The sequence below is a fragment of the Arvicola amphibius genome, chromosome 5 (genome assembly GCF_903992535.2).
Source record: "Arvicola amphibius chromosome 5, mArvAmp1.2, whole genome shotgun sequence".
Classification (NCBI taxonomy): Eukaryota; Metazoa; Chordata; class Mammalia; order Rodentia; family Cricetidae; genus Arvicola; species Arvicola amphibius.
In genome coordinates, this window is record NC_052051.1 from 82,058,940 (window position 1) to 82,079,317 (window position 20,378).

Genomic DNA, 20,378 nt, shown 5'->3' on the forward strand with positions numbered 1-20,378 from the left:
GCAGGGCCCCCGCACTCCTCAGACCACCTCACTAAGTGGCTTTGCACAGTGATGCCCGCATGAGAGCCTCTAAATGAAAGGCAGCTGCCTCCCTCTGGGGGTCACAGCCCCAGGGCAAGGCTAGGAGGCCGATATCCAGGCCCCACACAAGGCTTCAGTGAGAGATGAGAGATGTGGTACAGCTGAGTTGGTAAGAGGAAGCCATCCGTCTGGCCAGCAAGACACTGGTGTGTGTGTGTGTGTGTGTGTGTGTGTGTGTGTGTGTGTGTGTGTGTACACATGCGTGCATCTGCATGCACACACATGTTTATTTAGAAGGCAGAAGGAGCACCAACAGAGACTAAAAGATGAAAGTCAGAGACAAAGCCTGCTACCAGGGACCCAAGGCCAAGAGGGCAGAGCTTGGCAAAGCCCCAAAGGCAACTGGTGGCCTTGGAGTCTAAGCATAACTGTGGAGTCCCAAGTTCTTGTTTGGTCTGATTGGAGCCTGGCATGGGCTCCTGGAGCTCTCATCGGCACCTGGCAGGGCCTTATAAGGGACACACTCCTGGAGACCACAGCCTTGCTGTCATGTGAGCATGTAAACATGCATGTGACCTTCCCTACCCTGCTGAGATGTGTGTGCACACACACATGTGCATACACGCTGTGTGTGTCGGCAGTGCCAAGATTCGACACTCACACTAGCTTGTCTGTCTTCTCTGCTCTGGTGAAACTACCTCCTAACTCCTGGCCCTGCTGGGCACTCACAGTGTCGCTGAGGACTGGGTTTGGGCCAGCTTTCCAGTTTAAGGGCTGAGGCCTATTCACTGCATGTGCAGACCACAGGCCCGGTTCCAGACGGCCCATTCTAAGGCCTTCTGAAGGATGGCCCTGTAGGATGGCCTCGGGGACCTGAGACCTCAGGATGTGGCCCAGGGACATGGGCTAAAGTTCTGCTTCCTAAGGAGGTGGGATAAGAGCTCACTTCTGGGGGACTTTCCTCCTGGGTGGACACCGTGAACATTCCGATGACCTTTGGGACAGCAGGAGCACTTGAGCTCAGAAGAGCTGAGGTCATACAAGGTGGTGAGCAGGGAGAAGATTCCACTGGAATGTCTATTGCCCTTGACCATTGTTCTAGTCTCATTTCAGTTGCTATAATAAAACAATCCCACCAAAGCCACTAAGGAAGAAAGGTTTTATTTAGCTTACAAATCCAGGAAACAGTCCGTCATTGCAGAAACCTCACAGAGGCAAAGAGCTTGAAACAGCTGGTCATACCACATCCACAGTCAAAGCAGGGAAGATCAGCGCACCCATGCTGCCTGACTACTCCTGCTCGGCTGGCTTTCTTCACTCTTGCACAGCTCAGAGCCCAGCCTGGAGAATGATTCTGCCTATGGTAGACTGGATCTTTCCACATCCATCAGTAATCAAGACAGTTCTCCAGTTAAGGCTCTCCTCCCTTATAGATCGTGGCAAGACCCTGGGCCTCCAGATTGCCACCACATCATGTCTGAGGTGGACTTTCTAATTTTGGACAACTCCTTGCCCTGCCAGCTTTGAGACGCCATAAATACTGTCCCAGTCCAGGTGCCAGATGGAACCAGACTGCCTGGGTTCAAATATTGACCCAAGAACTGTGCTACTCCAGACACATCACTTCACTTCTCCAATCTATAAGACAGACATCATAATTATACCTACTTCGTGGGTTGTCATTAGATGCAATGTTGACATTTGTCAGCACTTTGTAAGCATATGTGTCACCTCTTCTCACTCTTGATATAACCATTATTGCTTCTGTCCCCTTTTCTACACTTATGTCTAGCCCTCTGATCCAAGCTGAGTCCCTCGTTCCTTAAAACTGGGGGAACACTGATACAATACCAACTCCAGCTCAATCTTTCTCTGAAGCTAGCCTCTCCTAGAGCCAGACTCTCTTCCCTCCACTCCAGCTCTATACAGTAGCATTCTCCGGCAGGGCTGATAGGCCGTGGCCCAAACAAGATAGCAGCAGAGCTCCAAGTATGGCTTGCCAGTGTGAGAAGTCATCACTTCTCAAGTGTTGGCCCAACCTCTCTACAACCCCTTCAAGTCCAGCCTCGTCCATTCCCTTAGCTCTTCCCACCTGCCAGCACCAGCCAATGGGAGGAGGCAGGTGGAGCTCTCTGTCAGTGCAGAAATGCACAGACCAGGAAGGCAAGAAAATGGTGACAGTGATGGCAGCTACTGTCTCAGAACCACACTTGCCTGTCTGAAAGTCTGAAGCACAAAGCTTTCGAGAGCTCGTGTGGTCCTCGAGAAGTCTAGGGTTTGTTTAGCAGGGGTTAGTGGTGCTCAAATAATCCAAACTCTGGATAAGTTGGAACTCAGAACCACTTCTGGTCCTAGGCGTGTTAGATAAAAGTGAAGGTGAAGTAGGAGACCCTGCTAGAGCGCTGCCCAGGAGAGCCAGCATCTTCCCATGCCTAGCACCTCTGAGTGTCATGGGAATGGTGACCAGCCTCCTGGAAAGGCTTCGTGTCTAAGCCCCTGTCTGTCTCCTTCCCACCCTCCATGACGCATTCTCTCCACATCTTTCTGATGACTCCAGGAAACAGCTGGGCTACTGCTTTTAATTTTTAAATTTATTTTATTAATTATTATTGTCATATGGGGGGAGCAGGGTGTATGCCATAGCAGAGAGCAGTGCTGCGGTCACTTCTCTCTCCCTGTGCGTGTGTTCCAGGGATCTAACTGTGTCATTAGGCTTACGTCACTGGCTTGCAGGCACCTTTGCCCACTGAGTGGTCTTGCCAGCCCCCTGGGGTGCTTCCCTGCTTTCCTTCCTCTTACCTTCCACTAAGCTTGGCTTCAGAGCCCATGATTCATCTTCCCAAAGGCCTTCCCAGGTCTTGGCAGGGCTCTGCCACAGCCCCTCTCTTCTTCCCTGGTTTGCCTCTTCCATCCTTTGAGTAGGATACCTGCAGTCTGTCCTCCTTGGCTCGGGTCTCAGCCACCCCTCCTTGGGTCACATGAGTAGAATGGATTCTAGCTGCCCTGGAGACATCACACACACACACACACACACACACACACACACACACGGAATCAGCTGTGGGTCTGAGGAGCTGGTGAGGGAAGGAAAGGGCCCAGAATGCTATCTCTGCACCAAGAAGGCACCTGCTGCCTCTGGGGAGAGTCAGCCCCAGACCCCGTGTCTGACAGTTTCCCAGCAGTTTGAGTGAGAGGAGATGAAACTCATGGCAGAGAGAGGCAGGTGGTGAAGCTGGAAGACCGTTCATAGGGTACAGGGGGGATTGAAGGAACAATGACATATGATTGACAGGAAAATTGAAGGCCAAGTGCCTGAGCCAAAGCAAGCAATTCCAAGTGTAGCTGTGTCTCCTCAGTGCGACTCCTTAACCTCTCTGGACCTTTCTCCCCATAAAAGAGAAACTCACCTTTGCCTCTCTGGGAGGTATGAGAATCAAGAGCGTGAATGGAGGCCTTCGGGAGGGGCAGAGTATTGGCGCAGTTAGGCTGTGACTGATATAGCAGGTATGAATTTGGTTAGCCACCAGAAAGAACTTCCCCACCTGAATCAGGGCACAAGAGTGAAGCTGTCCTCTCTGAAGACCCATTGGGTGTGTAGAGACAGTGCTAACTCAGGCCTCGGTTTCCCCATCTGAGAAAAGCAGCTGCAATGGCGATCTTATAGGGCCATTGTTGTTCAATGGCTGGGACCTGTGAGGTCTGTCAGCATGCCTCCTGTTAGCCGCTTTGAGTGACTGGCTGGCACCTTGGCATCCTGGGTGGGAAGAGCCCTGGCTTAGAAACCACACAGGCCTGGCTTGCAGTCTGCCACTTAGCAACTGTGTGGCATTGGGCAGTTTATTCCACTTCTCTGGTCAGCTCTTGAGCCGTCAGTCAGGGATGATGATAAACCTACTTTGTGGGGTTACGGGGAGATCAGATGAGACAATGCCAGCATTTACAGGGAAATGCAGATTTCCCCTTTCCACCCGCAAATGGGAAATTCCTCTGAGATACCCCCAGCCCTCCCCACCACATCCTCTCAGCCAGAGCTTCCCTTGTCTCTCCCTCGACCTGGCTTCCCCCATGCCACCTGTTTGAGCCTGTCAGACACTTAGTCACAGCAGTGATGGTCAGGAACCTTCTTGCTTTTTCCTGTGAGGGCTGGGGGACAGCTCCATTAGGAATTCCTGGGGTCCCTTACCCCTCCCTTCCACTCAGACCTGTGCCCCTGCCCTCCCAGTTCCCAGGCCCCCTTAATACCCGTGAACCCATTCAACACTTCAGTCTTGCCTGTGTGATGGGCCAGGTTGCCCGAGCAACAGCACTACTTATTTTGGGATGGATCAGTAAGCCTTTCAAAGGGTTCCAGCCAGGCTCTGAGGAATGAAAGGTAAGAAGGGGGAGCAGATGAGGGTAAGGTCGCAACCACGCAACCACCGTGAGACAAAGAGGGCCTGCTGAGCTAGGCCTGGGACCAGGGCTTCCGTAGCTGACATAAAGCCCACAGTCAGGACTACAGGGAGTTCAGCAGGCTGGCTGTCCCTGGTCACCTCCCTGGAGGACTTAGCGTCTCAGTAGTTCCACTCTGACCTCTAGTGTGTTTGGGCTGGTGAGCCATGTCTTCACCTGAAACATAGGAATGCCACCTCCCAGCGTGGAAGACTCAGAGAGGACTGTGTGCCAAGTGCTTCTGAGAGTCAGTCCAAGGCAAAGTACATCCTGAGGAAGATGCAGGGTAGAGGGTAGGGCAGCAGGCTGTAGGAGCTTGGGGTTCTAGACACATGTGTGCCTTGTGAAATGAGAACTTGGAAACAGTCCCTACCAAGTTGTTGTCTTTGAGGGTTGCCTGGTGGGGTGGGGGGCATGGCAGAGGCAGAGCCCCAAACCTGGTGTCCCAGATGTTGCCTTTTCCCGCAGGTCCAGGACATTCATGGCTCATTGAGCACCCAGCAGGAAAGGCTGTCCTTTGAATTCAGTTTCACTATAGCAACCCTCCCCTCAGGCACCGCCCCTCTGGAGCCTAATTAGGCTTTCATCGCCCCCCCCCCCCACTGTGTCTGCCCTAAGCCACGGGCAGACTCCCCAGGATTTGGGGCCAATTGCTTGTTTATGAGCCCAGCCCGTCTGTCTAGGGAAGAGGCCCAGAGGCACAGCCAGTGAGCAAGCAAGCCCTTCCCACCCCGGAGCCAGAACTTGGTGGCCAAAACTGGTGCTGCTCTCACAAGTGCTTTGCTTGTTAGTGTGGATTGAAGTGCCCCACTCAGCCGTGGATCATTTTTCCCCCAGGTTTGGGACCTTCTAACCACTTGGCAAGCTTCTTGGCTTCATCCAGCCTGGGATAGTGACAAGATCATGCACTCTGCTGAGCTTTTTGGAGGATCAAATGAGCTTTCAGGCTCTGTCATCTTCATCATCTTCCATTAAAAAAGTCGGTCCCTTCCCTGTCCCTCCCCCCACCCCCGGAGACCTCCATTCCCCCTCCAGACACATTGGCCTGGGGCACTTTATTCTGTGTCCATCCTGGCATAGCCAGGGACTTGAAGGATGTGGCTGTTAACACTGCTCTCTGAGGACTGGTAATTGATCTTCACTGCACTTGAGTGACAGTGGTGGCAGCGAGGGAGCACACAGTCGCTGGCCCCCACTGGACCAAGCCCAGGCAGGGTTGGCTTTAGTGGGTACTGGGAGAAGAGGGAAAGGGGAACGAGTACGCTGTGTGTTTAAATCAGCTCACTGGTCTCTTCCATCCTGGCAGTGACCATGGGCAGGGGATAGAGAGGTGGAGCTGAGTGTCTTCATGCTCCAGGTGAGGGGTGCAGGCTCCTCCAGAGAAGAAGAGACAGTAGAGAACCCCCGCCACCATCCCCAGCTTGTTGGAATAGAATCCAAACTCTGGTTCCACTGGGACCCGGCAATGGCTCCACCCTGCACCACAGCACCCTCTGCTGGCACGGGAGTATGCAGGATAAATGGCCTGGGTGTGCTTCCTCAGATGGGGTCTCCGCATCTTGCTCTGAGAGCAGTAAAGGCAAAGGGGGTGATTTAGGAACCCAGTTACTCTTACTCAGAGCACCCCTCCCAGCCCCCATATCCTGACAGATGAGCCAAGCTGCCATCTGGGGCCATGAGAGGGGCAAGATTAATAAAGCTGTCTGGCCCAGGCGGGAGCCTGCTGAAGAAAGCCCCGGGGCACTGCATAACCTCAGCCCCATCCCTACCCTCTTTGGGCCTAGGGGCTCCCATCTGTCAGGGGATGGCAGGGCTGGGTCCTGCCCCTACAGCTTCCAGCTGTCTCAGGGAGGAGCTGCGCATCTTTCCCGGGCTTTGTGCTTGGCTACTCAGCTCAGGCCAGGGATGTTGGTGACAAAGGCATGGCTCCTCCTCTCTCAGGGCTGTACCTGCCTCCATGTCCCATGGACACTATTTTGCCAGGAACTCTGGTTTTCATTTCAATGACCTGTGTCTGGATCAGACATACCTCATGAAGCAGGTTGGCGAACTCAGACAACTTGGTTATCATCTCAGAGCCCCCATTTCCTCACCTGTAAGAGTGGATGCTGGGACCCACAACCTAGGTAAATGTTTAAAAAGAGAACGCAGAAGAAGGCTGAGTAGAGCCAGGTGCTTGGCAAATGCTTTACCTTATAGTTACTATTAATTGACACAGTATTGGAGCAATTAATTTGAATATGGGGCCACTTAGGGCAAAGCCATTTGTATCCATGCCAACCATGTACTGCATCCATGGTCCTCCCCACACCAGTGATTCGGGTCAGACATCTATATACTCCTGATGTGTGCTAACACTAAGAACCACAGTGTCTCCACCTCCAAAGTCTTACTTCTACTCTGGCACTGTTGATTCTTTCAGCCACCTTTGGTTTCAAAGTGGATCATTGCAGTTCTCAGAGTGACTATTCCAGGTCTCAAGCGACTTGATAAGGTGGGGCTGTCCCAGGCTCTGATGCAGCAGTGATGAACTGAATGCAGCCATATTTTCCAGGCAGATAGGAGCCAAACTGTGGGACAGGCTCTCCAGAAGGACAGAGAGGAAAGGGAGTGGGGTAGCAGAGGGTTTCAGCCTCAAAGCCCTGTGTGCCAGATGACAGCGTGCTCCTCAGTGAGGAGATATGTGCTGGCCACCCAGTCCTCCAAGACACGGGGTTGGTTCCTGTGCAACCCATATTCCCTGTGCCCAGGAGCTGTATACAGAGGAAAATGATGCATGACAGAATTAAGACCATGGCCTAGGATGATAGACTAGTGTGATATTGCTGGACCAGGGCTGGAATCAGGGAAGAGGAAGAAGAGAGCTTGAGAAACCATGACTCAGCCCTGCTCCCCCAAGTCCCATGACTTAGCATGGATTAGCTGCAGAACCACACCTCTTGAATGACCCAGAGCTGTGACAAATCAGGTGGCTTCATCTTGTCCAGTGAACTATCCCTGTATAAAGATCTTGGTCTTGTCAGACCTGGATGACCTGTCCTCTACCCTTCCAAGAGTTCTTTCCCTTTTTTTTACTGAGTCCTGCCAAGGCATAGTACATAGACCCTGCTCTCCTGCCAGGGCCAATTTTGGGGGAATCCTCACCAGACAGACCAGGTAGGATGGCAAAGGGATGGATGGATGGATGGATGGATGGACAGACGGAGTATATAAATGAATGGAAGTTGAGTAGATGAGTGGGTGGATAGATAGATATATGGGTGGATGAATGGATGGACAAATGGATGGGTAAATAGATACCTGAATGGCTAAGTAAATGAAAGTATGAGTGAATTGGTAGGTGGATAGATGGATGGGTGGGTGAGTAGATGAATGGGGTGGGTAGATAGGTGGATGGATGGATAGATGAATAGGTAGGTGGATGGGTGGGTAGGTACGTGGATGGGTGGATGGATGAATGTATGTATATATGAATGGATGGATGGATGGGTGGATAGATGGGTTGATAGATGAATGGGGTGGGTATGTAGGTGGATGGGTGAATGGATGGGTGGGTGGGTAGATGGATGGATGGATGGATAGATGAAAGGATGGATGGATGGATGGATGGATGGATGGATGGATGGGGTGGGTAGGTTGATGGATGGACAGATGGATAGACAGATGAATCAGTTAATCAGCAGATTAGTAAAAGAAGGGACAATAGGAAGAATGAGAATATGTCACTCAGCATACACTTCACTGTCCCCAAGTGGGTTTCACTTGAGGGAGAGCATCTGAGAAAGTGTTTTGAGACCTTAAAATCCCCTCATCTCCCCTGAGAAAGATCCTCAACCCAAGCTCTGCCAGTAGACCTCCTCCTGGGTCTGTTCTCTAACACAGCCTAAAGTAGGTCTGGGCTACAGAACTTCCCACACATGTGACCAGCCCAAGCCTCCACAGAGTAAGCCCAACTTCTTTTGTACTGCTGGGAGCTGACTCTCTAGAGGAAACTTCTAGCAAATCTTCATGCAGAACCAAGAAAGGCTCCCTGCATCAAACATCTCCTTGATGGTAGCCTGTGGTTGCTGGGAAGGGCTTGGTGGCATGGCCTTCGGCAGAGGTGTAACAGATGCCCAGGTGGCATCAGATGAATGGTCACCCAAGCCTGTCACCTCAGGGCTGCACTGATAAAGACCATGGCAGAAACTACATGAAGACATGGCTTCCGTGAAGTCAGCAGGGTAATGGGGACTGCTGTGTAGGCAGGAGATACCCAGTGCCGCCTTTCCTAGCTGGCACGGCCTCACATCCCGACAGCTTTGCATTAGTGCCAATGGCCAGTTAGCAAGTCATTGCTGTGTGCACATCAGGAGCTCTGCACTCATTGTGCCTCAGTGCCCAATATCCTGTGACAGTGAACTCTGTCTTCTAGGGCAAGCTGGGCTGCTGTGAGGCACACCTAAGACCCTCTGACTAAGAGACTTCATCCTGCTGGTTCCTGGAGAGCTGCCCAGGTGACACTTCTGCCCCCTGACATTGACCCCCAACTCTGACTGTTTCCAATCTGTGTATCCTTTCCTGCACCCCACATTGATCACTCTCTATCACCTGTCCCCTTCATTTCTCTCTTGCATATGGGTCTCTGTTTCTGAGCTTCTGACGCTGCCATTTTGTCTTTTATTTCTCTTTCCCACCATGATTCACTCACTCATTGATGAAGTTGTGTTAACTGATGCCACTGTGCTGGTCTGTCCTGGTCACTGGAATCAGTGAACACATTGGCCATGGCTCTTGGGGAAACATGTCTTACTGAGGTCCATGTGTACTTCTGAATAACCACACAGAACCTACAGCAGGTGGTACCCATAGGGTGCTGGGCTGTTCCAGCCAGGGCCCATCACTGGCTGGCTACATGGCATTGGCCACATTAATACTTCTCAACTCTTTGGGAAGATTGATAACTTTCAGTGATGTGTTAGTGACATAAGGTATCCCAGGCCAATCCTAAGTCAGCACTTGGTGTCAGACATAAGTACCCCTCAAAGCTCCGAGCTTTTATTCTACTTGAAGCAGTAAGTTACATTTCATGTAGCTGTAAGCATAGGACTCTCAGAGGCTTGAGAGAGGGGTCTCTGGGCAACAGGTCCAGGCTGCTGCTCCTTTAACCCTAGGTAGTCTTGTGGAAGGGCATGAGGAGGCAGCTCCCAGCCTGCTCTCCACTGTATTTCCCCTTGTCCTACGCCCCCAGTGAAGAAGTTGGGTTCACAGCAGATCAGGTTGGCCCTGGACACTGGCCCTGTTTCCATGCTTCCCAGCCAGGATTGAAGGATTTAATCTATGTAATAGCCTGCCTTTATCACACATCTGTCATTCCTGTGCAATCTGTAAACAGGTTTCCTCTCAAGGGAACTTGTCTGCTCCCAGTCCAAGACTGGACCCTAAGCCTGCTGGAGATGAAGGCTGAGTCCTGGGATCAGGGGTGGGGTAGTGGGGGTAGGGTGGAGAGTACTGAAAATAACTAGGGTTTCCTGGCCTCGGGGACCCAGTTAGAGAACTGCTGTAGAAACCCGTATCCTTTTAAATGTCCCCTTTCCCCACCCGGGGTTGCTGCGGCAGGTCCCAAGTGTTCAGGAGTTGTCTGTGCAAGAGAGAGGAGATGAAAGGATGGAGCCATCAGATAGGTATGGAGGGGGGAGACCCTGCACGGGTTCAGTTTTTAAGTCCTCTATCTCTGAAGTCTCCAGGGGCCTAGCATTTCAGGGCCATTTGAGGTCAAGACACTAAAGCAAAACCCCATGAAGACTGTGTGATTTGGTAGGTTTGGTCTGTCCTCCCAGCCTTCATTATAACTGCTTCCCATATCCTGTGTGCTCAGTGGAGTGAGAACTACCACAGAGGGCCTTACTCTCCATGGACAGTCTCTTCCTTGGCACCGTGTGTGTGTGTGTGTGTGTGTGTGTGTGTGCGTATGTGTAGTATATGGAGTGTGTAGTGTGTCTGTGTGAAGTGTGGTGTGTGGCATGCACTTCAGAGCACAGTGACAGACAAGAGACAGTGAACTAGAGAATGAGAGCTAAGGCTCCAGATTGAAGCTCCAGCTGTCCTTGCCCGGTGCTGACCCATCAAGAAGCAAATCTTTGCCCTTGAGAGAGGAATTGTTACTGGGTCTCCTGGCTGAGGCTGGGCCGGGCTCCAGCTGGAGGAATCTGTCTGAGTGTCTCCAGCTGAAGAATTGATTGGCCTTGTGTTTTCTAGGTGGAACACCATGGAAGGCGACTGTCTGAGCTGCATGAAGTATCTGATGTTTGTTTTCAATTTCTTCATATTTGTAAGTGACCCTGGGTCTCCACTGGGTGTCCCCTAGTCATCCCCTAGGTTTCTGGTCTCTGCTAGTGACAAGCCTGCCCTCTTCCCTAAAATGTCCACAGGAAGCTGATTACCCAGAGATAGATGAGTCTGACCAGTAGGCTTCCTGGGAGGCCTGGCACTGACTACCCTAATCCTGAGTCCCAACCGCTACTCCCTTCACAGCAGACATTTCAGCCAGTCCCTGAGATGGATAGCCTCTGGCCAAGGATAGACTAGAGGGACCAGGGAGAGGGCTCATTTATAACCCATGTTCAGGGCCTAGAACCCACATAAAAAGCCAGGGGCTTTGCCTAAGCTAACACTGTCAAAAGCAGTGTGGATGGCTCCTGGGGACAGCACATGGGATTGACTGGTGGCCTGCACATGCACACATATGTATGTGTACTTGTTTATCACCCCCCCACACAAGATCAAGCAGTGACCTCAGAGCTGTTCAGGCCAGCCTTGTGGGAGCCTCTCAGAGAAGCTTTTACACCACAGTTAGAAGCACGCTTCATCACTCTGAGCTTCGAAGTCTTCATCTCTCTCTGTTCGATTGTTCTATTATTTTTTTTCAAGACAGGGTTTCAACCAGAGGTGATGACACACGCCTTTAATCTGAGCATTCAGAAGGTAGAGGCAGGCGGGTCTCTGTGAGTTCAAGGCCAGCCTGGTCTACAGATGGAGTTCTAGGGTTGGCCCCATAGCTACTGAGAAACCCTGTCTTGAAAAACAAAAAACTGAAGACAGTGTAGCCCTGACTGTGCTGGACCAGGCTGGTTTAAACTCAGAGATCCTCTGCCTCCTGAGAGCTGGGATTAAAGGCGTGCACCACCACTGCCTGGCTACGTCTTCATCTCTTAATGATTCACCAAAACAGGATTTTTGAAAATTTAGCAAGATAGACAACAAGGTGACTAGAACGTAGCCAGTACAAAACAAGTTTGTCCATATCCTCCTAACAACAGCCTGGTTATGAGGGGACAGCGGTGCTGGCATCAGGAGACCTTGTCCATCTAGCAGCCCACCAAATTCCCTACTCAGCCCCTTCCAATAGCAGAACCCCCTCCCCCCCCCCGACACACACACACACTTATTTCTTGGGCCTCCGTGAACTTCCCTGACCAGCCCTGGCCCACTAGCTCAGGCATCACGGCTGGTGGCTGTGGCAGGCTGTCTGTACTTCCTACGCCCAATTTCACATATTTTTGTGATTCTCTGGAATCTGCTTCCTAGACTTAGGAGCTAGGCAGCCTACAGACCAAATGGCATTCTCTTAGCTGGAGTCCCCAGCCCATGCCTGGCCCCTCCTAATTAACTCTCATCAAATGACTATTTAACTCGAAAGCCACCCACAGTGATGAGAGGAGCAGACCTTACTGGAGGAATTGTGGGGAAACTGAGGTAATAGTTAGGGTGCAACAATCAGCACTGGCTTCTCTTCCAGCCTACCCTCTCCTCCTCCAGTCTCTCCACCCACCCCACCTGATGTACCTGCCAATGGCCTTTACCCAGCTTTCCTGCTCTGCCCATGGCTTATAGACCTGCTGAGTCAGCCAGGGCCAGCAGTGATTCCAGCTACCTACCATTCTTCACCTGTGCCACCAGGAACATGGGGTCCTGTTAGACCCCAGAATCAGTGCAAACCAGTTCTGCACACAGCAGCCCCACTTCCAATGCCGTCCATTCTCGAGAGAAATGGAATGCCCTGCCCACTGGAGTCTGTTGTGTCTGCTCTGTGGGGCTGCTGTGGGAGGTGGGAATTCAAGCTGCTGGTTAACCATGAGGGTGCTAAGGCTCAGAAAGAGTCGGCCACTTACTTGAAGTCACACAGCTAATAAACAGCAGCCACAGCCCCTGCTCCAACTTAAGCGGCTTCTCTCCCAAGATGAGCAAGGCATGGAGAGAGATGGGCCATGCAAAGACATCAGTGAGAGGCTTTGGGAGTGCAGCTGGGCAGTGGTGGCACATGCCTTTAATCCCAGCACTTGGGGACAGAGGCAGGTGAATCTCTAGGAGTTTGAGGCCAGCTTGGCATGTAGAGTGAGTTCCAGGACAACTAAGGCTGCGTACACACAGAGAAACCCTGTCTCCAAGAAAAGGGGGGAGTTAATTGAGCAAACCCTGCCACTAGTATGGCCACTGTGAGCTCAGCATCACCCTCACAGCTTGTCCATGGAGGTTTGTTCAGTGTCAAGGAGATCTAGGCTGCAGCCTTGACTCTGCCATGAACTTGAGAGGTGACCTTTTGCAAGTCATTGACCTCCCCTGGGCCACAGTGTGGAAACCTCATAAACTTGAAGCTGTGACATTTAAGAAGCACATGAAAGTCACAAATAAACCCCGTGTGGCACAGCCTGAGGTGCCACACAGGTCAGAAATAGAGGGTGTGAGCTACACTGAAGGCCAAGGAGCCACAGGCCACTTCGAGTCCCACAGAGACTGTGGGCTGTGGAGATCTAGGCTCAGCATGTTGGGATCCTGCCCAACACTGCAGGCTAGGCCTCAGCACTTCAGACCCAGGCCTCACTGAGGGAAGGGTGTGGAGGAAGCATCTAACTGTACTGTCTGCCCTCTTTTCTCCATGCCAGCTGGGAGGAGCCTGCCTGCTGGGCGTAGGCATCTGGGTCCTCGTGGATCCGACTGGCTTCCGGGAGATTGTGGCTACCAACCCCCTGTTGACCACGGGTGCCTACATCGTCCTGGCCATGGGAGGCCTGCTGTTTCTTCTGGGCTTCCTGGGCTGCTGCGGTGCTGTCCGAGAGAACAGGTGTCTGCTGCTGTTTGTGAGTGACCCATCCCTCACCCCCACTCTACCTGTGGCTACTGTGGGAGGGACAGAGGGCTGCTGACTCCCAACCTAACCTGGTTTCAGAAACTAAAAGTTCTCCCCACCTCTGTGACTGTCAGCATTAAAGCCAGTGGGTCCTGGGATCTGGGGATGTAACTCAGTGGTAGAGAACCAATATCCACCCATGACGCCCTGGGTTCAATCCCCAGCCCACTGATTATGGTCAGCTGTCTGGAAACCCTGAGATGTCCAGTTACTTACCCTTAGCGCTGCAGGAGGTTGATGCTGAGGCTGTTGCTGGAGCGTGAGAATGTTGTCTCACCCTTGGGTAAGGTCTAAGGTCAGGACACCGTCCCAGAGTCCCTTTCCAGAAACATGAAACAGAGACCAGAAGAAAGGTTGAGAGAGCTTTAAATTTGGCAGAAGTAGGAAGACACACTTTGGCGGTGTGAGAGAATGAGGAACCTGGTTCCTCAAATATTGGTCCAGTGAGGTGGGTGTGAAAACTGAGTTCTGCTCAGGATGATACCTGAGCTTTTGACATGAAAACTGCTCTCCACTTCCCTAGACCAACCATGGGAAAACTAACTACCACTTTCTGTTTGTTTATCTTTGGGTCTGGTAGGTCTGTTCCGAGTAGCCCCAGACCCAAGATGGCTGTTAAGGATAGGAGACAACTAACTCTACTGTCCCAGAGATACCTCTTAGCTGTGGGCCAGGAAGGAGTTGGTAACTGTATCTGTCATCAGTTTACATTTTAACTTTGTGACCAGTTGAGAGGACGGCGCTGTTCTGTTCATCCATGGCTCAGCAGTGACAGAACAGTTTAAAGGACTGCTTGGTGGAATGCTAATGTCCTCCTCTCTCCAGGTCTAACTCCTTGCCATCCAACACACAGAGTGATCCTGCGATGCCCGTTGGCTCCTCCTGACTCCCCTACCTCCCCTCAGGAAGTCAAGCCAGTGCCCTTGGCCACTGCACACTTGGCTGTGTCGCCCCGGCTTTGAGCTTAGTGGACTAACCTCCAGGAGCAAGGCAGAGCTTTGCTGTCCCAGCTCCTAAGCCTGCTGTCTGCATGGGGCCTCTGCTCACAGTTCTTAGAGAGGCCTTGGCTTCTTGAGTCTAAACAGTCAGGCTTCTCCGGGTCCAGTCCACTGCTGTTGGCTATGATAGTCTTCTTCCTCCAAAGCCCCATCTGTACACTCTTAGTAATGAAGCCATGCTGGGTGTTGGACAGATCACGTGCCTTGCAGCTCTCTGCTCTCCGAAGCTGCTTGTTAGCTCTTCGTATTTGTTACTTTTCTCGTGGCTATGACAAATTGCCTGGCAAAAACAACTTCGGGAAGGAATGGTTTCTTCTGGCTCAGTTCAGAGGTGCAATCTATCAAGGGGGAAAGGCACGGTGGCAGAAGCTTGAGGCAGCTGGGTCACATTGTCTCTGCAGTCAGGAAGCAGAGAGAGGTGCACTGGTGCTCAGCTCACTTTCTCATCCTGAGATCTCAGCCCATGGAGAGGTGATGCTCAAGACTAGGACACATCTTCCCTCTGCACTTAACTTCCTCCCAGGCATGGCCAGAGGCTTGTCTCCTAGGTAACTTTAGATCCTGCCAAGTTGACGATCCATGTTAACTAACCATCAGTCTTCTACTCCTGCTTTGGGAGTACCCTTGCAGCTCCCTTGCTGCTAGAGATGGGTCAGGGACCTGGAGCAGCTGTCCCCTCCCTCAAGCCCAAGCTGTGAGAGGTGACCTAGCCACTGAGGATGTTCTAGGCAGGAGGCAAACCTGGTTGTGAATGTGCACCCTGCTCTGTGCTCCATCTGGTTTTTCAGCCTCTCAGCACAGACTGTCAAGGGACCGCCTAGCTCTGCTGGAGCCTGAAGCTCTCTTGACCAAGCAGCAGCAGATGGTCTGTCTCTGGATTCTCCTGGGCTCAGGAGAGGTGGACTCGCTGTCCTTCATGGGTTGGTTTCTCTCCCAGGAGCTTCTATGGGCCTGGGGCCAAGAAAACTTCAATGTTGAGCCCAGCTCTGCTGCAGAGGTCCTTCTTAGGGGTGAATATGTACCTCAAACCTGCAAATATGCCTTGTGCATACATAGATGGCAGGCAATTTAGTGATAGGGCCATCTTGGCTGGTGGGCTGAAGGACTTCCTTGTAGGGACCTGTGGAGGGTACGTAACACACTATGGACAGAGGCCCAGGGCAAACAGCAGGCTCGGGAGCTAGGGCTGGAAACACTGGTCGATGCCTCTCTCCTGGAGGACAAGCCACTCATTTTAGACCCCCAGGAAGATTCCCTGAGCATGGACAGAGCCAAGTGTGCAGAGATCAAATACTCTGCCTTGCAAGTAGTGACACTGTCTTTGCTACAGACAGCGGCAGCAGGCATGCTAGAGGAAGACATCTGGCCAGGGGCTCCTCCCAGATTTACACATCCCCATGTGGCTCATTCCTACCATAGCTGTGTGTGCCACCTCCCAGGGAGGAAGTGCAATGGCCTGTGACATGAGCGGCAGGGGAGCTGTAGGTCCTTTTAGTTCTCAGAGCAGAACACTGGCCAGCTTTACTGGGAGAGACAAAGAGACCTGCGGGTACCCCCTAGTGGAATGTCCCTTCCACACCAGTCAGCTCCTGGGTGTAGCAGCTCTAGCTGGGGGAGCCAAGGGCTTTAGGAAGGACCTGGTCTCAGTATGTGAGGACCCGTTTGTGCTGCTCCTAGGCAGGTGCCCAGAGGGTCCCATAGCCCTACCACGGAGAGGCTTACACATCCATGTTCACTGCTGCTCTGTTCACAATAGCCAGAAAATGGATGAATGGATAATGAAAACGTTATGCATATACACAATGGAATTTTTATTCAGCCATAAAGAAAAAATGAAATTTATTAAATTCGCAGACAAAATGGGTGGAACTGGAAAATATTGCATTAAGTAAGGTAACTCAAGCACAGAAAGACAAATAGCTCATGTTCTTTCTCATGCAGATGCAAACTTCTAATTTTTATTTATGTGTATTTATGTGGGAATAAGTACTTGGTAGAGGCCAGAAAACTAGCAAGAGGCCCAAGAGAGGAAAAAACAGAGGCTTTAAGAGAGGGAATGGGAAGATACCAGAATATATATGATAAGAAAAGTGAATTAGGTGTGCTAAGAAGGAAGGGGTGAGGAGATGGGGAGATGAGGGAGTACATGGAAAGAGCAACCAAAACTAAAGAAGTATGAAAATGCCATAAAGAAACTCGCTACTTTGTATGCTAATTGAAATACATATACAAACAGGCACACGTAACAAGAGGGGTTGTGAACCCTGCACAGTGGTATCCACCTGTAATCCCAGCATAGAGGAGGCTAATGCAGAACTGTTGTGAGATCAAGGCCAGCCAGGGCTACAGGGTTAGATTCTGTCTCAATAAGAGAGAGGAGAAAGAAAAAAGATGCAGAAAGTAGAATGTGCCTTCTCCTCCTCGCCTTTGCCCCCAGGGATACATCTCTGTTAATGGGTCCATCCCTGCAGCCAAGCCCGGAAGGCAGCCTGTGCTCTTGACTGAGAGCAGTCTGGGCTCTGCTGCCTTGCCAGCCTCAGCTAAGTGTGCCCTGCACCCTGCCAGCTGGAGAGGAGAATGGGGCATTTGTTTTCCATCAAGTTAAGAAAAAGGTTGAGAGCTGGGACAGGCTGAATCAGCCTAGTCCTCTTAGGACAGCTAAGAACTGTCCCAGCCAGGTCCTCGCTGAACCCCTCTGTCTCCACATAGGCCCCTCCACTCCCCTCTCTGCTTCAGCCATCTCTCAGTTCCTCTTCCTGCTCATTTTCCCCCCTACCACTCCGCCTCTATCTGTTCCTTGCTCACCCAGCTCCCAGGTCCAGTTCACACAAGCCTAAAGTCAGTGTGGACCAGAGGCAGAGCAGAATACTCAGACTGCTGCCATCCAAACCAGGGCTGTTCAGGCCCCAACCCAAAATAGATCTTTACAGGCCAAAATCATGCATAAGAGGGCTACACTAGAGCTGTGGGCATGTGTGTACGCAGAGACTGCTCGTTCATTTCCTGGTCGCCCAAACCAGAGATAATCACACAGAAACTATATAAATTGCAATACTGTATATCCAATAGCTTAAGCATATTTCTAGCTAGCTCTTACATCTTAAATTAACCCATTTCTATTATTTTATATTTTAACACAAGACTCATGGTTTCCCAGTAAGGTTCCCAGGGCATCTGTCTCCTTCGGCAGCTACATGGCATCTCTTTGACTCCACCTTCTCTCCATATATTTCTGTTCAGATTTCCCACCTGGCTTTACTCTATTAAGCCATTGACCAAAACAACTTCTTTAATAACCACTGGCAATAAAACATATTCATAGCATAAAGAGGGGAATCCCACATCAATGTGCGTATGTATGTTCTAAGTATATACATGTATGTGTGAATACACATGAATGTGTTCTGGGTATACAAGTATGGTACCCTGTATAGTTTATTACAGGTGCATATGTACATATTATGTGTGCATTTATGTTTTGCCATGGACATATGGTATGTGTACCTGGGTTGTGTGTTTGGTGGGTTATATAGTAATGTATGAGGTATATGCAAACACATGTACAGGGACCATGCATGTGGTAGGGTGGGGTTGAGGGGGCACTGATGCTTTAAGAGGCTTTTCTGTGCTTCTAAGACAGGGTCTTATGTAAGCCCAGGCTGCTATGGGAGTGAGGATAATGATCTTGACCTTCTGATCCTCCTGCCCCCCATCAAGTGCCAGGGTTACAGGTGTGCCTCCAGGCCCAGGTCGTGCAATGCTAGGGATCCATTCCAGGACAGAATATGCTAGGCTAGCATTCTGCCTCCTGAGCTACAGTTCCTTTGGGAAGGTTTTCTGGAAGGTCCCAACCAGTGTCTTTCCAAACAAAAGCTGGCTGTGTGGTTGCTGCTGTAGAGAGGGCCACTGAGTCAGACCCTGGTGGCCTCTGGGGCTCCCTGGAGGCTTTTAACTTCCTCCTTAGCCTGGTTGTCTGAACAGGGAAAACAATATGACTTTAGCCATTCCAGGACCCTGATCCCAAGGTCTGCAACAATAAGGCCTAGATACGGAGCAAACCCTGCCTGGTTCTGGGGCTAAGAACCCCAAGTCTAAGGATAATTGGCCCTCTGACTAGTCACCTGATGACTAACCTAGCTAACAATGACAGCACATGTGTGGGTCAGTGTCCCCAACACTAGCACTTGCCATGCCTCTATTAAGGGTCTATCCTGGCCATTTCCTGTGTGTCTCCTCTGAATGTCACAAGAAGCCCTATGTCCAGATTACCTAAAGATTCTAACTTTAACAAGGGCAGTGAGGGGAAAGAGAAGGAAGGGGGGAGTGAGTGTATTTAGCAATTGCCTTAGCTGTACTATGTGAAAGTTGGTGACTGTTTATTAGGAAGGAGAACCAGGGCATTCATCATGGGGAAGAGCACCCAGGCTTAACAGAGGTGGGAATCAAAGGGCGGGTGTTCCCTGGGAGGGCATCCTAGGCCTGTAAATGGAGACTGCTCTGTCGTTTCCTGGCCACCCTGATCCGGATAATCATACAGAAACTATATTAATTACAACACTGTTTGGCCAATGTCTCAGGTACATTTCCAGCTAGCTCTTATATCTTAAATTAACCCATTTCTATTATTCTCTGTTATACCATGAGGCTGTGGCCTACTGGTAAGTTCTGGTGTCTGTCTTCTTCAACAGCTACATGGTGTCTCTTTGACTCCACCTACTCTCTATATAGCTGTTTGCTATTCCTGCTTGGCTGTACTCTGCTAAGCCATTGGCTGAAACAACTTTATTCATCAACCAATAAAAGCAACACACGTACAGAAGGACATCCCACATCCTAGGCCCCCTGGGGAAAGTCCCAAGCAGTGAGAAGATGCAGGAGTGGGAGGGAGTAACCCGGCTGGAGGAGCCCAGGGGGCTGGAAGTAGCATGGCCTCTGGTGTAGGTGTTACAACCTGAACTTTCCTCTTGAAATTCACACCCTGTGCAGGGCAGATCTGCAGGTGGGAGCTCCCAGGCTCCCTGCCTCTGCTGCTCTTCCCCTTTCCCAGACCAAGATTTGGCACATTCATTCTTGGCCTCTCTCCCAAGGCTTGAGCAGTGCAGCCCAGGGTGAGCCTGTGTCTGCCTTGTGTGTGTTGGCCAACATTATCTCAGAGCAGGCACTCAATGGAAGCTTTGGGAAGGAGGTGCAAGGAGGAGATGGATCAAAGATGTTTGTGAGCTTGAGCTTTGGTATTTGGCTGTGCATCCCACGGCTGACTTTTTAACCTCTCTGAACCTAAGACTCTTCCTGTGTAAACTGGGGACATCTTCACTCCATTACATCATCGATCCTTGTTACCAGCCCCATGTTATTGGGAAAGAGGAACCTAAGATTTCCTCAGGCTAAATCTAATACACCATCTCCTGGTCCAGTACAACCAGTATAGGCTGAGTGTGGCCAGGAGAATGGGATATAGGGACCAGCCTCTGTGTGTGCCCGCTCACTGTGGATCCTCTGTTGGTGGCATTGAATTTGTACTGGAATATTTTCTGAACCAAGTCCAAAACAGTGTTGGTGAGGCCAGGGCCTGAGACATACAGCACATCACAGGATCATCATGACAATCTGTCCATTTGTGAGGCCTCTAGAATGCTGGAGGAAGGCAGCCTGCAGTGAGAGGCAAAGTCCTACAACAGGGATGCGCCGGGCGCTGGGCGGGGTGTCTCTAATGATGCTATGAGGTGAGAGGCCCTACTGGGAGAGGTCAGGAAGGCCTCTCA

At 51.1% G+C, this 20,378-nt stretch overlaps 1 protein-coding gene across 10 annotated transcripts in view; it reads left to right on the forward strand.

The window, feature by feature from the left end:
- Positions 1–20,378, forward strand: part of Tspan18 (tetraspanin 18) — a 132,602-nt gene that overhangs the window by 102,816 nt on the left and 9,408 nt on the right. For 6 of the 10 annotated variants that reach the window (XM_038330804.1, XM_038330803.1, XM_038330806.1 and 3 more), the window contains 3 exons: positions 8,867–8,948; positions 10,690–10,762; positions 13,374–13,568. In XM_038330804.1, the coding sequence (XP_038186732.1) occupies positions 10,700–10,762; positions 13,374–13,568 (258 nt within the window). In that variant the 5' untranslated portion in view covers positions 8,867–8,948; positions 10,690–10,699. The remainder of the gene's footprint in view (positions 1–8,866; positions 8,949–10,689; positions 10,763–13,373; positions 13,569–20,378) is intronic. The other 4 variants (XM_038330809.1, XM_038330810.1, XM_038330808.1 and 1 more) reach the window with 1 other exon arrangement.